General features: G+C 34.3%; 1 protein-coding gene across 1 annotated transcript; it reads right to left on the reverse strand.

Moving 5' to 3' along the window:
* Positions 1 to 469: 469 nt before the first annotated feature.
* Positions 470 to 16419, reverse strand: LOC120337519 (endoplasmic reticulum metallopeptidase 1-like). The gene is made up of 15 exons (XM_039405323.2): positions 16001 to 16419; positions 13665 to 13887; positions 13231 to 13387; positions 10824 to 10968; positions 10196 to 10365; positions 8486 to 8667; positions 7148 to 7488; positions 6450 to 6679; positions 5469 to 5643; positions 4846 to 5074; positions 4266 to 4383; positions 3934 to 4078; positions 3424 to 3579; positions 2800 to 2940; positions 470 to 2458 (listed from the first exon to the last, which is right to left on the reverse strand). Exons 1-15 carry the CDS (start codon positions 16044 to 16046, stop codon positions 2208 to 2210), a joined length of 2709 nt encoding a protein of 902 aa, XP_039261257.2. The 5' UTR covers positions 16047 to 16419; the 3' UTR covers positions 470 to 2207.
* Positions 16420 to 19242: the final 2823 nt, after the last annotated feature.

Genomic DNA, 19242 nt, shown 5'->3' on the forward strand with positions numbered 1-19242 from the left:
CTAGTATCATGAACGGTTTCGTTACAGAAGGAATCCACGCCGGGAGCATGCAAGAGTTCGCACGAAAAGAATAAACGAACTACACAGACAACCCAAGAGTAATGAAATATACATACAAGTGAATGTACTTGTCGCAATCTCACGGTCCCATCTCATGACATACCCTTAAAAGGTATTATCCCATATAAATCGGTACCCCAGTCGCGTATAAAAGTTTTCGACACATCGTGCTGAGCGTAAGTTAGCGACTTCCTCCGCCATGAAGGGGAAGTGAATGTGAAAGAAACCAATGCAGCAGCTAAGGCCAGTAAAAAAAAAAAACAGGAGCAAAGAGGTGACTGGAAGCATCTGGCGCCCATCAACAGCCTAAACCTATAAAAAGTTATTGTTTTTATTCTGTCACCGATATCAACAACGAACTGCAAACGCGTTCACCGATTTTCATGGGAGCAAAGAACAACACCAAACGTTTGACCACATGATATATTAAATAATTGTTACACACTGGAAAACTCCCACACACTTGGAACAAAAAAGTAGTCAAAACTAGCTATACTAAATCGAAGAACATACATTTTCTAATACAAGATGTATTTGCGCCACAGTATAAACAAATTAGCCTATGTAGTATTTTGGAATTAAAAAAAAAATCGCTTTTTTGTAAGTTTGAAACCCAGGCCAAAATATGGCATCAGGTCTATACGAACAGAAGGCCAAAAAAGTCAAATTTCGAAAAAATATGACATTAAGCTTCTTCAGTTTTGACTGTGGCGATATTTAAATTTAATTGGTCAAAATTGAAAATAGTTTTTTGAAATGTAAGTAGCCTTTTCAAGATTAACACTATCACCACACACTATCTAATTTCGAAACAGAATAACTTGAAGAAATATGGCATTTGCAAATTAACCGATTGAAAAAAAAAGTTTCGAAAAGCAATTCAGACTCAACCACACTTTCCTTTATTAAATTCCACAAAGCACTATGAATATAACAGTTCTGTCATTATTCCAAAACGAAAAATATTTCAAATTTTAAGGCATATTTACCAATAATGATAAAAACATTAAGAATGCTGTTTTTAGAAAGCCTATGCAAGACAAGGTAGTACGCATACTTTGAGGTATCATAATCATTTAAAATTACCAATTTAAAATTTATGTTATTTATATGCCAAAATTTTGGTAAGAACAACAAATACAGCTAATTTCTACTAAAATATAGGAACTTCAATGTTCAAGACACCTTTGTATCTGGCTAACCTATCCCAGTACTGATTAATTTGACGACTGCATATTTGATAAACATGCTCTACAATTTACATTATAAAAGAAAAGATGGAGACGAAAAAGGTTGAACAATACCATGAACGATATTGCCTTGTATCACACTTAGTGAACAAGTTGAATAGTATTATGGGTGCATTTTTGCAGAAGTTAACTAATGCATAGAACATGCAACAAATACACTAAAATTTTGACAAAATTAATTTCCATCTTTAAATATGAAAACAAAAAATTTCATTTTCTTTGTGCATAAATTATAATAAAAAAATATAATTATTTCACGAATTAAGATGCTACTCAAATCTGTTGCTCAAACTCATTTTTGCTTCTAACACAGAATACAATTTCACAGGTATTTTATTTTACTTATGTTTGTGCAAACTCACCATTTGCCATTCAACTAAAAAGAGAAGGTTAGAAACTATACAATCATAAGACTGGAATTGTACATTGATACATAAGATTTTAGTTATTTGAATGGCGCAAGCAAAGCCTCAACGAGGCTGACCAACAACCAGTCTATGTAAATGTCATCTAAAATATTCAAATCTGTTATGTTACTAAAATAAACTTCACGTTATGCCACATAAATAAAAGCACCTGCTCAGCACACAGAAAGCTAACAATTAGAAAAATTCAATGAACTCAGTATGCATATCAGCATGTATTCTAGCAAAAATAGCTTTGAAGGCACCAAAAATCGACGACCTACCCAGCACCTATTCACAAACCACCTGTTGATATACAAGATTGTTCTTCAAATTCCTAATGCTGGATTTGAAGTCACGAAATCCAGTATAAAATATTTTAGATTAGATTAATTATATATATGCTGGCATATGTTAATAGTGATGTTATATGCAATATGTAGAAGATTAAAATCGACATATCATTCATCCATTCATGAATATAACCGCTACATCACCAAATCATATAATTTTTGTAGAGAGAAACCCATGTCATTGGAGCAACCCAATCTTTGAGTTGAGATGTTAACTCTTCGAGTTCCGGTGTTTGCTTATTGACCTTCGAGACTGCTCCAGAAGGCTTATAATGAGCAGTAAAAGCAATTTCAACTAAAGGTCCATCAATTCGCTCTGGTGTAGCAAACATAAGGGTAAAATTCCATACTGGATGCTCAATTCCACCACCATATAGTACGAAGAACGATTCTGCAGAAACAGAAAATTGCATTGGAATCCTGAAAGGCGGTAGGTACATAATATTTTAATTTTAAATTATTTACTTCTATCAATGGTGGTTTTGAAAATATTTCGCCAATCTCAATCAACAACAATCAATATTAAAGTTTGGAGATGACACTTTGACATGAGTGGGTTCGCATGTATGAAGTGGAAACCAATGGTAATTCCAGCAATATTATTGCTAAAACATGTCCCTTAAAAACAACCAAATATTGCTTTGCAGTTTGCACATATTGTAATGATGCAACGAATGATTAGCATCACATGACACAGATTCCCATACTTGGTCTAAATACAACAATACAAACCATTGTGAGAATGTTTGCTCTTTGCTTCGTTCAAATCTTGATGAAACGACCAATTCCTCAAAGATCCAGGATATACTGGTGCAATGTGAAGTGCCATGTTGGGTGGGCCTTTCACTCGAAACGTGTGCTCTACTATGTAGGCTAGAAAAAGTTGTAAAAGCATGTGAAACGAAACGCAAAAACTGATATATGCACGGGAGAAACTGGAACAGAATTCTACAGGTATAGAATAGGCAGTACTCACGTAGTGTGTGTACCAGGTTAGGCCATATTTTTTCCCGATATTTCTTACTTTTAGTTCTAATACGAGTGGGGGATCCGTCTGTGTTAGCCAAGTGAATATCCCCCCTACCCATAGGCTTCCGTCCATTTACACAACTTGATGTAAAGTAGGCGAACAAAATTAGTTACCTCCATATTGGTATTTGGTACACATACTTCTGGAGCGCCGGATAGCCTACAATATTTCAATAGGCCAAAATGAGGTAGCGGATGGGTTTGAACAAACATCAATAACCTTAATTCCATTTGTAAATATGAATTATGACTGTATCAAGGCAATGCAATCAATCTTTGAGTATGAACTATAAAGATACTTTAACTACAATTAGGCAATGAACCTACTTCCATCAGATGCAGGACCATGCAATCTATTCCAATGAATATCAAAAGGATACACTTCAGTTGTCACAGATGTAGGAGGGGGTGGAGCAGGTATGTACTGATTTCGCTTCACTAATTTCATGACTGGCATGAGATGAGGAAATTCGCAGTATGTTCCTAGACATTAGAATTGATAGCTAAATATATGAATGAGCCGGCAGAACACAAAAGTGCAGGTATTAAGTTAGAAGAAACATCAAAATTGTGATTTTATTTATAGCACGTTTCCTGTAGTTATGAGAAGCTGTATCACCAACAACAGCTGGTTTCAATGTATTGTTCACAGTATAATGATAGGAAGTATGTATTCAGCTTAATACCAGATTTGGTAAAATTATTCGCGAAATACCCATGGAATTACTGAAGAATTTTACATACGATAATAATTAAACAGCTTCAAAGGCCTCATCTCGTGTATTATTCGGACACTAAACACATCTAATCATTGTACAAAATTGCAGATGTTACTACCTTTACATGGCTGAATTTCAGCATCCATGATACTCTGAGGTCCAATATTATATGTTAAACCTGTATAATCCAGGTGGCAAACAAACATTCCCGAATCATTCCTGACCATATCACCATGAATATCATAAAATTCACGTTGAATATGCTGTAAAAATCAAATGAATTCAAATAATACTGAATTTGCAGTTTCCTTGAAAATTTTATCAGGCCTATCACCTGTTATAATTTTTTCAAATAATATTATAGAATTGAACAGAAAGTGCAATTTAAAAATATATATATTTTAGAATATATCATCACTATTGTTACACAAAAATGAATAATGTCATCACCTGCATATAAAATCTTTTGTTTGCTGGACTAATAGGATCATTATCAAATGGAAAAGTATATCCTGAGAAACACAAGACAACTGATGTCAATAGACAAGCCGTCATGAATATGTAAAACCTAAAGAAATCACAAAAACTATGTCAAAATCCAGAATACCATGTAAATAATTAATTTTATCATACATATTTCATAAGTAACCATGTTGACTTATACCTGCATCCTCTGTTAAGCCCATTGATAGCAATTAAAAATTGGACAAAAAAATAGCAACTTATCTTTGAAATATAAAAAAAGACCCACGCTAGAATGATGACAATAAACAACGGTACTCCCGAAGTATGTGAACCAAGAGTGCGGACACCGGAACGTTGTATGTGTATCAGATTTGGGATTAGGGCCATAATTTTATTCCAATTTTTCGTATTTCAGTTCTATTAAGAGTTCATGGAATAGCCAAGTGACTCTCGTAGTATTTGTACCTGAAATTATGGCCTAATCTTAACCTGGTACACATACTAAACGTTTCGGTGTCCGCCATCTTGGCTCACATACTTCGGGAGTACCTAAACAACAACTCACCCTTTCAAAGAATTGACAAGATAGATGGTGCAAACTTGAAAAGAGAAGACACCAATAATCGATAAACCGATAATAATAGCAATGAAAACTTCAGGAGGAACCTCTGTTCCTGATCTTCCAGCTAATGCCATGAACAGAGATCCGACAAGTAATAATTTATTGATCAGAATTGTAGCAGGAACAATCAGAACACCAAGATACAATATTACACGATTTATACCTGGTGATCCTGTTATTATGTATATTGATAAAAAAATATTATGAAAAGAAATTAGTTGAAACTTGAAACATTAATAAAAGATTTTTGAATTGCCGACATTACATTGGCACTTGGCAGGTTCAGTTTACTGAAGAAATAAGAAAAGTGAAACATTAGTAAGAAATAAATAGCAATTATACTTATTCACAAATCTATATTCGTACAATACATATTATGTATAGGGTGAGATTGCCCCTGCACTTAAATGTCTAATGCGCAATAAACCCATTCAAAGTTTAGGCAATTCTCTAAAATTTTCATTCAAAATGAACCAATAAACTATGTCATCAACATATATGTTAAAAATTAAAATCATTATCACATCTTTAAACATGTCATTGTAAAATATATATATGCTACTTACTTGATTGGTTGCTGAAAACACTACTGCCGAGAAATCCACGAAGCATAACAGCGAATAGTATCTGCATCACAAACAAATATGAGGAACCAATATTCCTCAATTGAAAAACGACAGATGTCCACATGATTAATTCCGCATCAAAGAAAAGACTTTCTAACTTTCTAGCATCATCACCCTGTAACGTAAAAATAAGACCAGTGGATACAGGATGGAAAAATAAATGAAAAGGGATAAACACAAAAAAGAACAGAAGTGAACTGAAATTGATTTATCTATTCATTGAACATTATCATTCATAGCAGAAAGCAAAAAAAAATTTCCTACACAACACAAATATGAATAAGTAGCCTATACATTTTATTTCTGATACATGCAAGACCAAATCACTCCTTATTTCTAAATGAAACAATTAGGATGTTGAAAGTTTGCTTAGATCATCATTATCTATAAATCAATTTAATCATCATGTTAAAAACATATATCATATGCCAGGATCTATGAAATATAATGTACTTTCTACGAAACCAGAAAGAAATTAATGAAACAGATTTGTAGAGAGCGGTAACACAGTGATTCTAAAATGATGGGGCGCGAAGCGAATAAAAAATGTAAATATTTGTTAGGTTTGATTTTTTCTGCCCATTTTGGATATTTACGTTGCATCCACGTATTTTCAACATGTTTTTTTGCATAAAACATACTTTCGACTTAGCTTATTGTTAGCAAGTTATTTTTGAGGTAGGGAGCGAGACTTGAAAAATTCTAAAAATGGGGCGAAGCTTGAAAAGTTCAATACCCACTGCTGTAAGATGTAGATAGTATTTTACAATGAGAAGGATAATAATTATCACTTCCACGGCAGAAAATTGAAGAATTTACCCTGGATTTTATGTATATTCCATCCAGTATCATATCTAAGATGAGTCATCAACTAAATTCAACTGAGAACGATAGTTTTTATTCCTTTATTTCAAAGCTTACCTTGAAAATAGTTTTTTTAGCAATGTGATGGACAGACACGAGGCCCAATAATCCAGCTGGAATGTAAAGAGCAAATGCAATGGGTGCCTGGGAATACCACATCAGAGATAGATTGTTTTTTGTCAAAAATGCTGCCAGAATAGCCAGGAATAGAAAACATGATGCGTAACCAAGAATGTTGACAGCAACAGCCTTGATTAACTTACTGCTATATTGAAATGATGAATATCCTGTTAAAATAGGACTTGAATTAGAATAATTAGAAAAAAACAAATTGGTGTTGTTGATGAATTAAAACCCCCAAGGCAAAGGTAAAAAAATTATTGACGGGATCTTTGTCATATATAAAGGTTTCATCAAAATTATCTTAAATTAGGCAAAGAACTGACAATCCATTTCATATTCTGCTGTGAATATAATAAAATCATATAACCTAGCTATAAATGTTTCCTTTAGACTCAGAAAGAAAATCCTCCATTCTTGAAAATATTTAATGTTTTTCAGCACATTTGCATACATCGAATTTAGCACAGTATTGACAAGAAAACATACATATACTACTTTATGTTAATAATTGGATGATGAGAGATACGATCAACAAAGGATCTTACACATGAGTATAGACTTCAGGGTCCCATTCCCAGCTGATAAATATTCAAACATACCACTGAGTGAGAAATAAAAAAGCTATACAATACCAGTAACTTGTGAATGAAACATTCTTCTTCCGATATAGGCAAGTACGGAAACTATTGCAAAATAGTTGATGAATGACAGGAGACGTAGAGGTATAACTACAAGTGTCAGTCCGAGCACATCAAAGTACGCAACTTTTCCATGACGATAAGTTGCAGGATCCTTTAGAAGAGATTCTGTAGATTGTACAAAATGCCGAACAACTCCATGTATGTTTTCACCAGCTCGTTGAATACACCCAGGTTGAATCATGGCCGGTACATCATGATAAGTATGATAGACGTAGCCATTTCTGATATAAGCTAAGTCAACTCCGGGAATATGACCATGATCTCTGAAAATCCTGTTAAACCAAAATAAATTCAAAATCGAATAATCGAAACATTCCAATTCGAAATTCGATTCAAAAATAAAATATTCGAAACTTACATCCCTACTAATAACAAATGATGTGCAAAACAAAGGGCGGTCGTGAGGATATTTTCGCTTTATGTAGCTAATTTTAGCGATTCGCAAATTCGAATATTTGGTTCGCTTGGACAGCCCTAATTAACACTCAAAACTGATTTACAAGTCATGAACTTGCGAAGAAATAAATATGACGGATGATTATATTTGAAAAAGTAGCAAAATCTGAGAATTTTTCCTGTGAATGAAACAGCTATGTTGAACAGTAGGGATGAGTAATTCAAAATATCAAATCCGCATCAGAGTTCTCCTGAAAATCAAGATGTGAACCACAAAACAGACGCCGTTATATGCTTTAATTAAATAATCTAATTAAATAATTTAATACAAACAAACTAAACAAAAAACTTTGTGCGTAACAAGAATTAATTGGGGAGAACCTAAAGAATATGTATTGAGTTTCCGTCGACCTAGAGTCCATTTATGTTATGTTATATTATGCTTCATTTGTTCAGGTCTAATAGGTCCTGCTACGGATTTGCGTTCCCATTTTTTGTACCCTACTGTTTGCCGTGAAAGTGTATGATGGAAATCCAAATTTAAAAAACAATACGTAATTACTACTTACTAGGACTGATAATTTTAGTGTCATTACTTTAACCGTTACCCAAGCAAAATTGCCTGATATCTAAAGTAGAATCGAAGATAATGAGGAAATAAATCACAACCACCCTCAGTTTTATCTGTAAAATATATTTGGCCAAAGAATTTGGAAAAAAGGGACTGAGTTTGACATCCATAGCATGCTTCACTATGAAAAACAAGCATGAACCAGATAACAAATTTTAAATTACAAATTACATGAATACTATTTTTAATAATCAGAAATATTCAGAATTATATTATATGCTAAGCAACAGAATGATATTCACCTAAAGTCAGTATCAGATGGAATTATTCCAGCTTGAAACAAATCTTGACCAACTGAAGATCCGTGAGGATGAGGAGCATGTTTGGCCCAAGCCCAGACTAACCATGGATTCTCAGGTCCAGTTTGGAATAAAAATTCCTTCCCTCCGGCACCAGCAGCCTCAAGATTTATAAATGCTTTTATCTGAAAGAAAATAAAAGTAAGAAAATGTACTGTTTATGAATTGCTCTGCTTTGTTTTGTATTTAGAGCATTTGGCAATCAATTACAATTTTATAAACGTAAGTTGTTGCTTTGGAATTTCAGTTTCAAACTTATTTAATTGTATAATCTGAATTAATTGTATAATAAACGTATGATCGATAATCAAATATTTTATAAAGAAGCAGTAAATTAAATAACCCAAATTTATAAATCAATATTAAATTTAAATAGTTTAAATTTTCAAAAACCAATAATTTGAAATTTTTAATAAAAAATATGATGGCCTGATTCACAAATAATCTTTTCATTTCGAAAAATTTTGGAGATGAACATTTACAGCCTATTTGACATGAAATCATTTGACATTCAATATATTTCTTCTGACTGGAAACTACAAATTTTCATTTATTGAACCACATAGATATGCTAGTACAGCAGCCGTCACACTCACACCCATACATCAATTACCGTAGATCAGAACATTATTAAATCCTTACTTCGATCATTATTTTGAGTATTTGTTAAAAAAAAACCTTGAATAATAAGTATTCATATTTTGAATTGAAGTGCTGTATTATTTTAAAATGACTTAACGACCAACAGTTACAGATTGTGGTCAAGCTGTATTGCCTCACAAAAGAGAATCGAGTTACAGGAAAGACCTTAGATAAACACAATAGAAGCGATAACTGGGAAATTATTTGAATGGTATCAAATTATGTTAGTACTCCTTATGTTATTCTTCCTAAAGTCGAATCTGAAACGTGGTGATAGAATTTTTTACTTCACATTTTGAAAATTTGGCAAGCTACTTGAAATAGATAATATAAGTTTGCATGTTATTGAATGTCATATTGTGACTACGGTTATACAACTGTATAACATTGCTTTATTCATTTTTATTTTTAGCTTACAATCAACATCTTTCAACAAAATTCGGGGCAATCGCTAAATAATAAACTGCGATCTTATATAACTGACATGGCCTGCAGGCCTAACCCGGCCCGCTGAATATTTCGATCTGGCCCGCCTGATACTGCCACAACGAAACTGAAACCAAAGTTTGATATATTAGCTAATAAATAGCTTAGGGAATTGTTGAGTTTGCGATTAAATTTCGTTTTGGCGCAGAGACTTTTCATTTTCCATTTTTGCTTTTGTAACACTGTAAATATTTTTCATAAAACTTAACTTTTTATGTCACACTTACATGCGGACCTTGTTATATACAATATATCCAAAATAAATTAAATGTGGACGTGTCATTACTACTTGATATTTACTTAAGATAAGAACATGGAACTATGTACACTAACACGCACATGTTGCTTTCAGGATCAGTGCATGGAAATAATGTGTGCATAACTTTGAATATTATATTATGCCAACCAAATTGTATAAATTATTTCCAACTACGCAGTTCTAAAGTTCAAACCAATTTTCTCATTTCAAATCTACGATAACTAAATCTTCATAAAAAGACAGTAGTTTATCTTTGAAATATTCACCTGTTTAACCCACTTATGTTGGGTAACAAATCCATGACTTGCTTGAAGAATATTTTCTTCTGCTCCATTGAATAGAAAAATCAAAGGATGCGCAAGAGGAGTTTCATCTGCTACAATGGCTCGTAAAATCTCCAACATAACAGAACAAGCAACTGCATCATCACTAGCACCTGTAGATGGAATGTTGAAACAAAATAAAACAAGTTTCTCTACATTTATCTAAATAGTTCTTTTAAAAAATAAGAGAAATATGACTTAGGATACTATGTCAAGAGTCAAGAGTTTGACAAAAAGTTAAATATTAAATATCAACCGTTAATCACATTAACATGCACATGATGATATAAAAAAATAGAAGGTACTCTTGTAGTATGTGTACTAGGTTTGGGTTAGACCATAATTTTATTCCGATTTTCTTTATTTTAGTTTTAATACGAGTTCGGGGACTGTCTGTGTTAGCCATAGACCCTCTTGTCCATAGGCTTCAGTCTCTTTACACAACTTGATGTAAAGTAGGCAAACAAAATTAGTTACCTCCATAATCCATATTGGTACACACACACACCAAACAAAATGCTCATGCCGCATGGGGCATTTATCAAAAATATGATTATAAATTGAGTAACACCTGGCCCATTGATGACAGAATCAGTGTGGCAATTTAGTAAAAGAGCATTTTCATCAGATTCAGGAGATGAAATCCTTGCTACTGTATTTGTGATATTATTGTAGCATTGGGTGAAGTCATCCAAGAACGGTAGATAAAAACATCCCTGAAAATATACCATAATAATGATTAAATCAAGGTAGTTACGTGATTTCAATATTTAGTTAAATTGATCCATATGAATTTAATCATTAATAAATCCTGAGAAATTCATGAATATTAGAAGTAGTAATTTGATAATAATAATACAACAGTATACCAAATCTTATAACAGTTTGTGTGTAGCTAATATCTTACAACATTTCTGTGAGTTTACCATCAACTTTCGAGATATCTACAGCTTGATTCAAAATACAATTCAAAATTCTTTAATTTTATCATTACCATGAGCAAAATGAGGAAGAAAATTATCACTTTCATGAATCCGAAAGAACCATAGGAAACAAAGATACTGTTATGTTCAAGACATAATTCATGGCTCACATCAACTATCACTATATTTAGCACATGTTTAGAATAGATTTAGAACATAACACATAATTTAGAACTTCCACTAACGAAAGACTCCAAATAAAAAATTTCCAAGTTGCGAAATGTTTTTTGTAGAAATATTGCTCCGAAAAAATGCTTCTAAATACGAAAGCCTGAAGGTGCTCTGCCATTGGCTGATGCCCAGTAACTTCCTGAATCCGAACATCCCATTCGTTCGTTTGTTTCCCGCGGGTACGTATGTACAACCAGTCTCACAGAAGTATTAGAGCATAGGTTCTCAAAGTGCTCCCCAGGGCTCCGCCAGAGAAACCAAGGGGCTCCGTGAGCTATTCGATTACTTTTGAAAATACTGGCTAATTTTGTAACTGTCCAAAAATGCAATAACAGCTTTGATAAAATCTGGCAACAATATAGCCTCGAAATATGGCAAAGAGATGGAATTAAAAAATGACATTATTTATAGGCAGGAGCACAGCCGGGATTCTAAGAGGGAGGTGGTTCAAAATTGGAATCGGAAATTTCCGCTCAACATTCTTCGCGATTAAAAAAACGGATAACGAGATTTCTGTTCGTAAAATATTCAACCCATGACAGATGCGAGCATTTAACGTGTCTCGTCGTTATAATGTAATTGTGCTCATCGTTACTCACGTTTGATTCTAGATTACTATTAGGGTTACTAAAATGAAAGAATACTATTCTAAAATAGCAAAAAATATGTGATAAACTGCAACCTATAAATAAATTGAAGTCGTATTTTTGCGATCTTGGGATTTGTCAAACTTAATTTCTTCTTTCGCACTTGAGATTATTTTTAAGCAAGATATCGCCGTTTAAAAAATCACAATGTCTGGGCAAAATACGAACAATTGAAATTAATTTTATTGCGTGCGGCTCAGTCGGTAGTTTCATAATGGGGAAAAAGGTACATCGCGCGCACAATTGACTGTGTTACGATTTGCAGTTACTACGATGAAAACCTAACATAACACTAAATTTTGTGATTTACAATGTCTATAAAAGCATTTTCAACCTGAGGTGAGTCTGCTGAAATCAAACGTGTGATCCTTCCATTTTAAGTTTCAGTTTTAATATTTTAGAATGCCGCTTTTCAATCAAGAAATTAGAGTTGCGGATTCGCCTCTTTATTAATTATCATTTTTAGCATTTCGTCGCCGATGACTATAATATGGTAACATGTTTTTCACATTGAACTCATAATTCCCCACGAGAACAAAAAATCAAATAACGTCGTCATTGTGTAACAATACATGTATATGCCGAGGGAAATTTTTGATCCAGGAAGAATAAACACCGGCGTAAAGATGTTTAGAGGTTCAAAAACACGTCATGCTGACGAAAAAAACCGTGATGGTAACAAAATGCAATCGCGCACGTTATTAGCGGCCTTTTAAGTCTTCCAAAAATGTCAAAAGGGAAAAGATTCAACCCCTAATTTATTAATATGTTTATCAGCTGTCAAATTCACAGCTTTAGTATATATAATTTATGTTTGAAATTTAGATTTATGTACGACTTGTATTAACCCTATTAAAAAAGGTTAAGCATTTAAATTAAGTAAAGTACCTTTAACTTGCTCCGGAATATTAATCTGAAAGTACCAATTTTAACATTTATTTTGGGGCTCCCTGAATAATAGTCAACCTTTTCAAAGGCTCCGCAGAACCAAAAGTTTGAGAATCCCTGTATTAGAGCATTTATAGGGTGAAATGATATTCTACTCACAATATTTTTTGCTTACAAAACAAATTAATTTTGTAATAAAGGTTCTACTGTACTTAAAATGGTACATTGTTATCAAATTGGTGATTAGGAATCTTAGAAAAGGTATCATGACAATGACAACATAGGCTACCTCTGGTCTCTGAACATTCACTTGAATTTTTTTCTTTGTATTATATGAATTCTTAACATTGATGATAGATTTCATGATGTAATTCATGGCACCAATGTCATTTTCATAACTCCCTGCTGGTCTGGAACCCATTTTCACAAAATTTTCTAAATGTGATCTGAAAATATATAAAACATATTAGCATGTATATTGATGCACATCATTCTTCAAGACTAGTATTTCATGGTCATTATATTATATTTATAATTTAAACCAGATTACGAAAAATCATGTTGACAGGTTAGTGCTATGACATCTCAATCTCATCATGGCAATTGATTAAACATTTGATTTCTGCATGGCCATTTTACTGAGTTTTGGGCTAAAATAAGGGTCTGGAACTTGAAAAATATAAACTCAATTTATCAAATATATTCCTCGCCAGCATCTTGTACCTTGCACGTTCTTCCGTAAACTCGTCAGGTGTAGATCCTTTGATCGTCCTAGGCATTGGTAGATGATTGTTCACAAGTATGTTCAAAGAAACAAGAGAGAAATAAAACACTGCCATAAGAAGCATCCATGAAAAACAAGATATGTGTCCATCCATTGATAATTCATGAGTTTTAGGATGGCCATGGTGATGCTCATGGTGGTGGTCATCCTTTGATTTTTTTCCTGTGAGTGAAGCACAAGAATCATTTGAATTATTAAATTCACAAATTTATAGGTTATTGAAAAATATAAATACTGTTATCTTGCTTTGAGCAAAATCTCTTGAAAGAGACCTAACCCTGTTTAAGCACATTGACTAGGGCAGTATTTCCCAACATCAGATATAGCATAATAATCTTGCGGGCCAGCTACCAGTACTAAATATTGGAATGTCTGACATAAAGCATGAAATTAAAAAATGGGAATACAGGCACGAGGTCTCATTTTATTGAAATTTTTTTTTTTGAATTTGCTGTTTCGTAGTTTTTGACTGTGTGAATATTCTTATATCACAGTATTGAAAAACAGTGACATAGGTAGGTAGTGTTGCGACATACGCAAAATCAAAATTCAAGGCATCAAAAGTGGCGCGCTCCCATCCACGACTATCAACAGTCTGCACAGTTGTCCGATTCCAAGAATAACCCCACATTGAAAAATCAATTATTAAAGGGAGTGCAAACCCCAAAAGAGTTCCTAGCAAAAAAATGCAATTGCTGAATTGCTTTAAATCATTAGCGCGACAAGCGTAGCGTGATGTGATGCATCTGCCAGATGAGAGTGTATGTTTCATTGAACCAAATGTCAGAACATCATGAACTCGGAGAACTGTCTGACTGCGTAACCAAATCTATACAAACTGTCGGCGCTTTTTTGAATGATGTGACATTCTTATTATTTAAAGTCATGCCTTCATTACTGCTTTGCTATACACTGACATATAAAAACAATGTGTCCAACATTTAGATAAATTAGTATTTTCCATGCAGGGTGGTGTAGCCAGTCTGCGGACGATTTCATTCAAACCGCTATAAAACAAAAACCAATATTTCTAACCTGTTAATTTTTTCACCGTAGGTGCATTGGCATTCATTCTACACGCTAACTTTCTACGACCAGGGGTTATTAAAGCTATACAAACCACCAAAGTACGACACTCGGAAGACGTGTTTGCAACTGAACGACCACAGATTTCAAGCCTTGAACATCGTTTCTGCTGCGTCGAGACTAGAGCATGCGCAGCCATGCGTGAAAAAATTGGGCTTCTATTTGCATTTCTGACCGTCATATATTTTAAGAACACGGTTATTTCGAACAAAACTCGTCAAATTATATACAAAGCACCACCACACAGCAATCAAACAGACAAAAACACGGTGGTCGCAAATTGGTTGACAAAGATATTATCGACGTATTGGAAATGCGCCCCCCCAATTCCCCCTCCTTCGAATGTAGAATCGCGAAAATTTAAAGATGGTTAAAAGAAACACAACTCTACCCCCTTGCCAAGTTTCATCTTTTTATCCCTTATATTTGTTTGGATTTTCAAGTTTTTTTAATGGGACAATGGGTAGTTAGCAACATGAAAAAATGTTCCGTTTTTTTCTTCTTCTTTGGTCGAGTTTTCGGTCGTAACTTTTTTGTTTGTGGCCACATTTTAGTGTAATTTCGCAGAGCTATGAGGGACAAGTGTACGATAAAGCGTGAGAAATATCATCGCGGTTCGTTAATTTTTTCGGTATTAATTAGATCGATGAAGTTGATGGCCGCAAAGTGGGTAAGTCACCCTAGTACTGTGTAGTAGGTTACAACAAGGAGAACCATCATACGACAGTCTTTGAATTAAATTAGTATTTGTTCATTCTGTCATATCGAAATGAAAATCCTACTCACTACAGCACTACCAACACAAATCTGGGTCGAACATTCAAAGTTAACGTTAACTAATTTAGAAGCCTTTGTCCGAATATAATTCAAATGTACATTTCAATCAACATTCAATGGCTGAATGGTAGCATAAATTATGAAACAAGTGTCATTCTTATCTGTTCGAACATACTTCAGTACTTTGATATGCCTGTATGTAAAGCACAAAAAAATGGAGAGGGTGATGTGGACTAAAACACAATTTTTGTGTTTTGAACACTTCTGACTTCCGAGATTTAACAAATCGCTTTTGCAAAACAACAAAATTTCTAGCAGGAATATGAAAAATACACATAAGAAATTAGGAAAAAGACTACCCGTATTTATTATTTTTATAGGGTCCCACAAAGTCTGAAAGTGGATTATTCACCTTGTCGAAAAGGGCCTTTTTTATCAGTTCTTTGCCGGACTTCCATGAATTTTTCTTGACACTTTTTTCTATAGCACTGTAATAACGTTGAATGTATGGCACTAGCGTTGTCTGGCTGTATATTTCCAAGTTTAAAAGGTGCAAACAGAGAAATCCAATATCAGATTTCGATACCACAATCTGACAATGCAGCAATGCAACGTATGCCAGTATGCCAGCTTTCAAATCTCTGAATCTCAGAGCCTAGTCCCGCCTCCTGACCCGCTACTGCCGTTACCGGTACCGGAACGCCAATATGCCCACAGTTTTTCATTACACAGGCCTGGGGTGTTTACAAATCATGACGTTGATAGATATTTTGCTTTTAGCAATAAATCTTTCTGAAACTGATAAAAATGGGTTACCTTTTTGATTGGCCTTCTGCAGTCTGCACTGGTATATACCGGTATGCCACCAATGACATTAAACAACATGATAGGCAACTCTGACGTCACTCCATAAGACCAGAGCCATTATATTGGCTCGGATAAGACTACATTTTTTTTTTTTTTTTTTTTTTTATCGGATCAGAGTACGGATGTGAAATCGGATCGGTATTATATCAATACGTCATGTCCGAGTTTTAACGGTAATACGCTTCATAAACATATCGCTGCATATGCAGCAATCATACGTATGTCAGGGGGTTGTGAACATAGCATAATTGCCGCCCCCGAAGCTTCCGTTTCATCATTTCCGACGGGGCGGTAGATGGTATTGACTTATCTAAGCTACCATTTATGGGTAGCGGGGTATGGCCTTGGGTTAATGTTACGTATATTAGCCTCGCTCATATCCGTTTAGGATTATCTTCCAGTTTGGGACTATTCCTAACAACCGAGTATCTCCGTATTTATTTTCTATAGTGCTCAGGAATTCTTTGTACATTTTGATTGTGGCTGTTGTTATGCCAATATCAAAAGGGCCAATATATCGGTTTTCGATATCTAATTTTATTTTCAGTTTTATTGTTTCCCGTTTCATAATAGCGAAGAGTTTGTTTGTCGCTATACGAGTTGTGGTCCCGAGTGGCTATTATAGTAAATATTTTTGTTTGTAGTTTTTATCTTTTGCTGGCTGATTGCGTTCAAACAAGTTTGTAAATATTAGATGTGCTCGGTTATTTTTGAGCAGTGGAGGAAAATATGTTCAGTAGAGTCCGAATTCGCTTTACAAAATTTACAATTTAGGATCCTAATTTTTCCGAATTGATCATGGCGGAGTGAGGTGCCTTTGCGACGGTTTCCGAAAAAGTATCCATTTTGGACTATTCTGTAGCTACAGACTCTTTCTGCATTGGAGATGTAGTTTTGAAGGTAGCGCTGTTTTAAATTTACTTCTTTCCAATTTATTTCCGTTTTTGTTAGGTCTTGCTTTTTAAGAATCTGATATATATCCCTGAGCTTCATAGTTTTCCAATCATTTAATGTTTGATCAATTTGTTTAAATAGGATTACAAGCGTTTTCCAGTGCCATGGTATGACAAGGCTGTGCGGCATAGAATTTGTATATGCTTCCGGATTTATTATGCGTATCTGTGATCCGATAGAGTAGAGAGCCTCGAAATGCCAGAACTGGCTAGGTGTCTCCATTTTCACAAGTTCCCGCATTTTTTCCACTTGGCATGCGTTGATTCTTGCTTTGACGTCTATGGTGTTGAAACCCCCGACCTTTTTTCCTCTTTGTAGAGTTGTCCTAGCGATTGCTTCAATTTTTTCTGGGTGCCAAAAGAACTTATAGATTAGACGCTGTATTTGTTGTATTTTACTTGGTGGGACTTCAATAACGCGAGCATGGAAAATTATTAATGATACTAGCAGGGCGTTTATTACGTTGAGTTTGCCATACCACGTGAGATGTCGTGATTTGACAAAATTCAGGGTTTTGGTGAGTTTGATGATGCTATCATTCCAGGTTTTCCGTACTTGGTCTATTCCGAAGTAAACGCCTAAGATTTTTACGGTGTCCTTCATATATATTCTGTATGGTGAATTGAGAAGTTTTTGTCTCGCGTCCCTAGTTATACATAAAATTTCGGTTTTACTCATGTTAATGTTTTGTCCCGTGGCCAATTCAAAATGTTTTAGTTCCTCGAAAATAGCGGGAATTGAAGATGGTTTCTGCACTGCAAAGGTAATGTCGTCCGCGTATTGATCTAGTTTGTGTTCATACATTCCTAATCTGATACCGCATATCTGTTGGTTATGTTTAATCGCTCTGGCAAGCGGTTCCGAGTTTATGGTATACAAGATCATGCTGAGCGGGCACCCTTGCCTTATTCCTCTGTGGATTTGGATTTCCTTACTAGGTTTCCCATTTACGTCTACTATACTTTTGATATTTGAATAGATATTTTTGATTAGTTTGAGGGTTCTTTTTCCAAGCTCTACTTTTTCCAATACTTTGATGAGAAACCGATGGTTTACTCGGTCAAAGGCCTTGAGGTTATCTATCATGATTAAGGTTCCAGGAATGTTTATTTTGGTACAGTATCTCACTATAGAGTTTATGTTAAAATGTACATCTGTCATATTTCTGTTAGGTAGTGTACTTTTTTGGGAGGGGCTAATTATTCTACTAAAAACTAGTTCGAGTCTTTTTGTTAAAATTTTTGTTACTATTTTATAGTCCATATTCAAATTAGAGATAGGGCGCCAATTTTTCAAGTCTGTTTCTTTTCCTTTCTTGTATAGGAGTTTAACTCTAGATAGAGAAGATGATTTAGGGAGTTGTCCAAATGTGAAGATGTTGTTTACCAGTTGCGTGAATTGTTTTTTTATTATTGGCCAAAACGTCAAATAAAATTCTTTACTAAAACCATCTGGTCCAGGGGATTTGTTGTTACTCATGGATTTGATTGTGTTAAGGATTTCCTCTTCTCCCACATTAGCCTCTAAATTATTGTTTTCCGCTTCATCTATTTGGGTTGTTGCCATCAGGTTGAGGTAGAGATTTTGTTCTTGTTCATTTGTTTTATCGGGGAATCCCCACAATTCGGAGTAAAATTTCTCGATTTCACTGATGACTTGTTCTTTCTCCTTCACTATTTGACCATCCTCTAATTCAATCTCTGTTATTGTCGTCTCTTTTGCCCTTTTCTTTATCCTGTTGTAAAAGGTTTTAGTTGGCTTCTCGCCTTGTTCCAGGTTCTCCATATTCGCCAGCATGGCGTCTCTTTGTTTTTGCTTTTCTAGATATATTTT

Source organism: Styela clava, chromosome 10 (genome assembly GCF_964204865.1).
Source record: "Styela clava chromosome 10, kaStyClav1.hap1.2, whole genome shotgun sequence".
Classification (NCBI taxonomy): Eukaryota; Metazoa; Chordata; class Ascidiacea; order Stolidobranchia; family Styelidae; genus Styela; species Styela clava.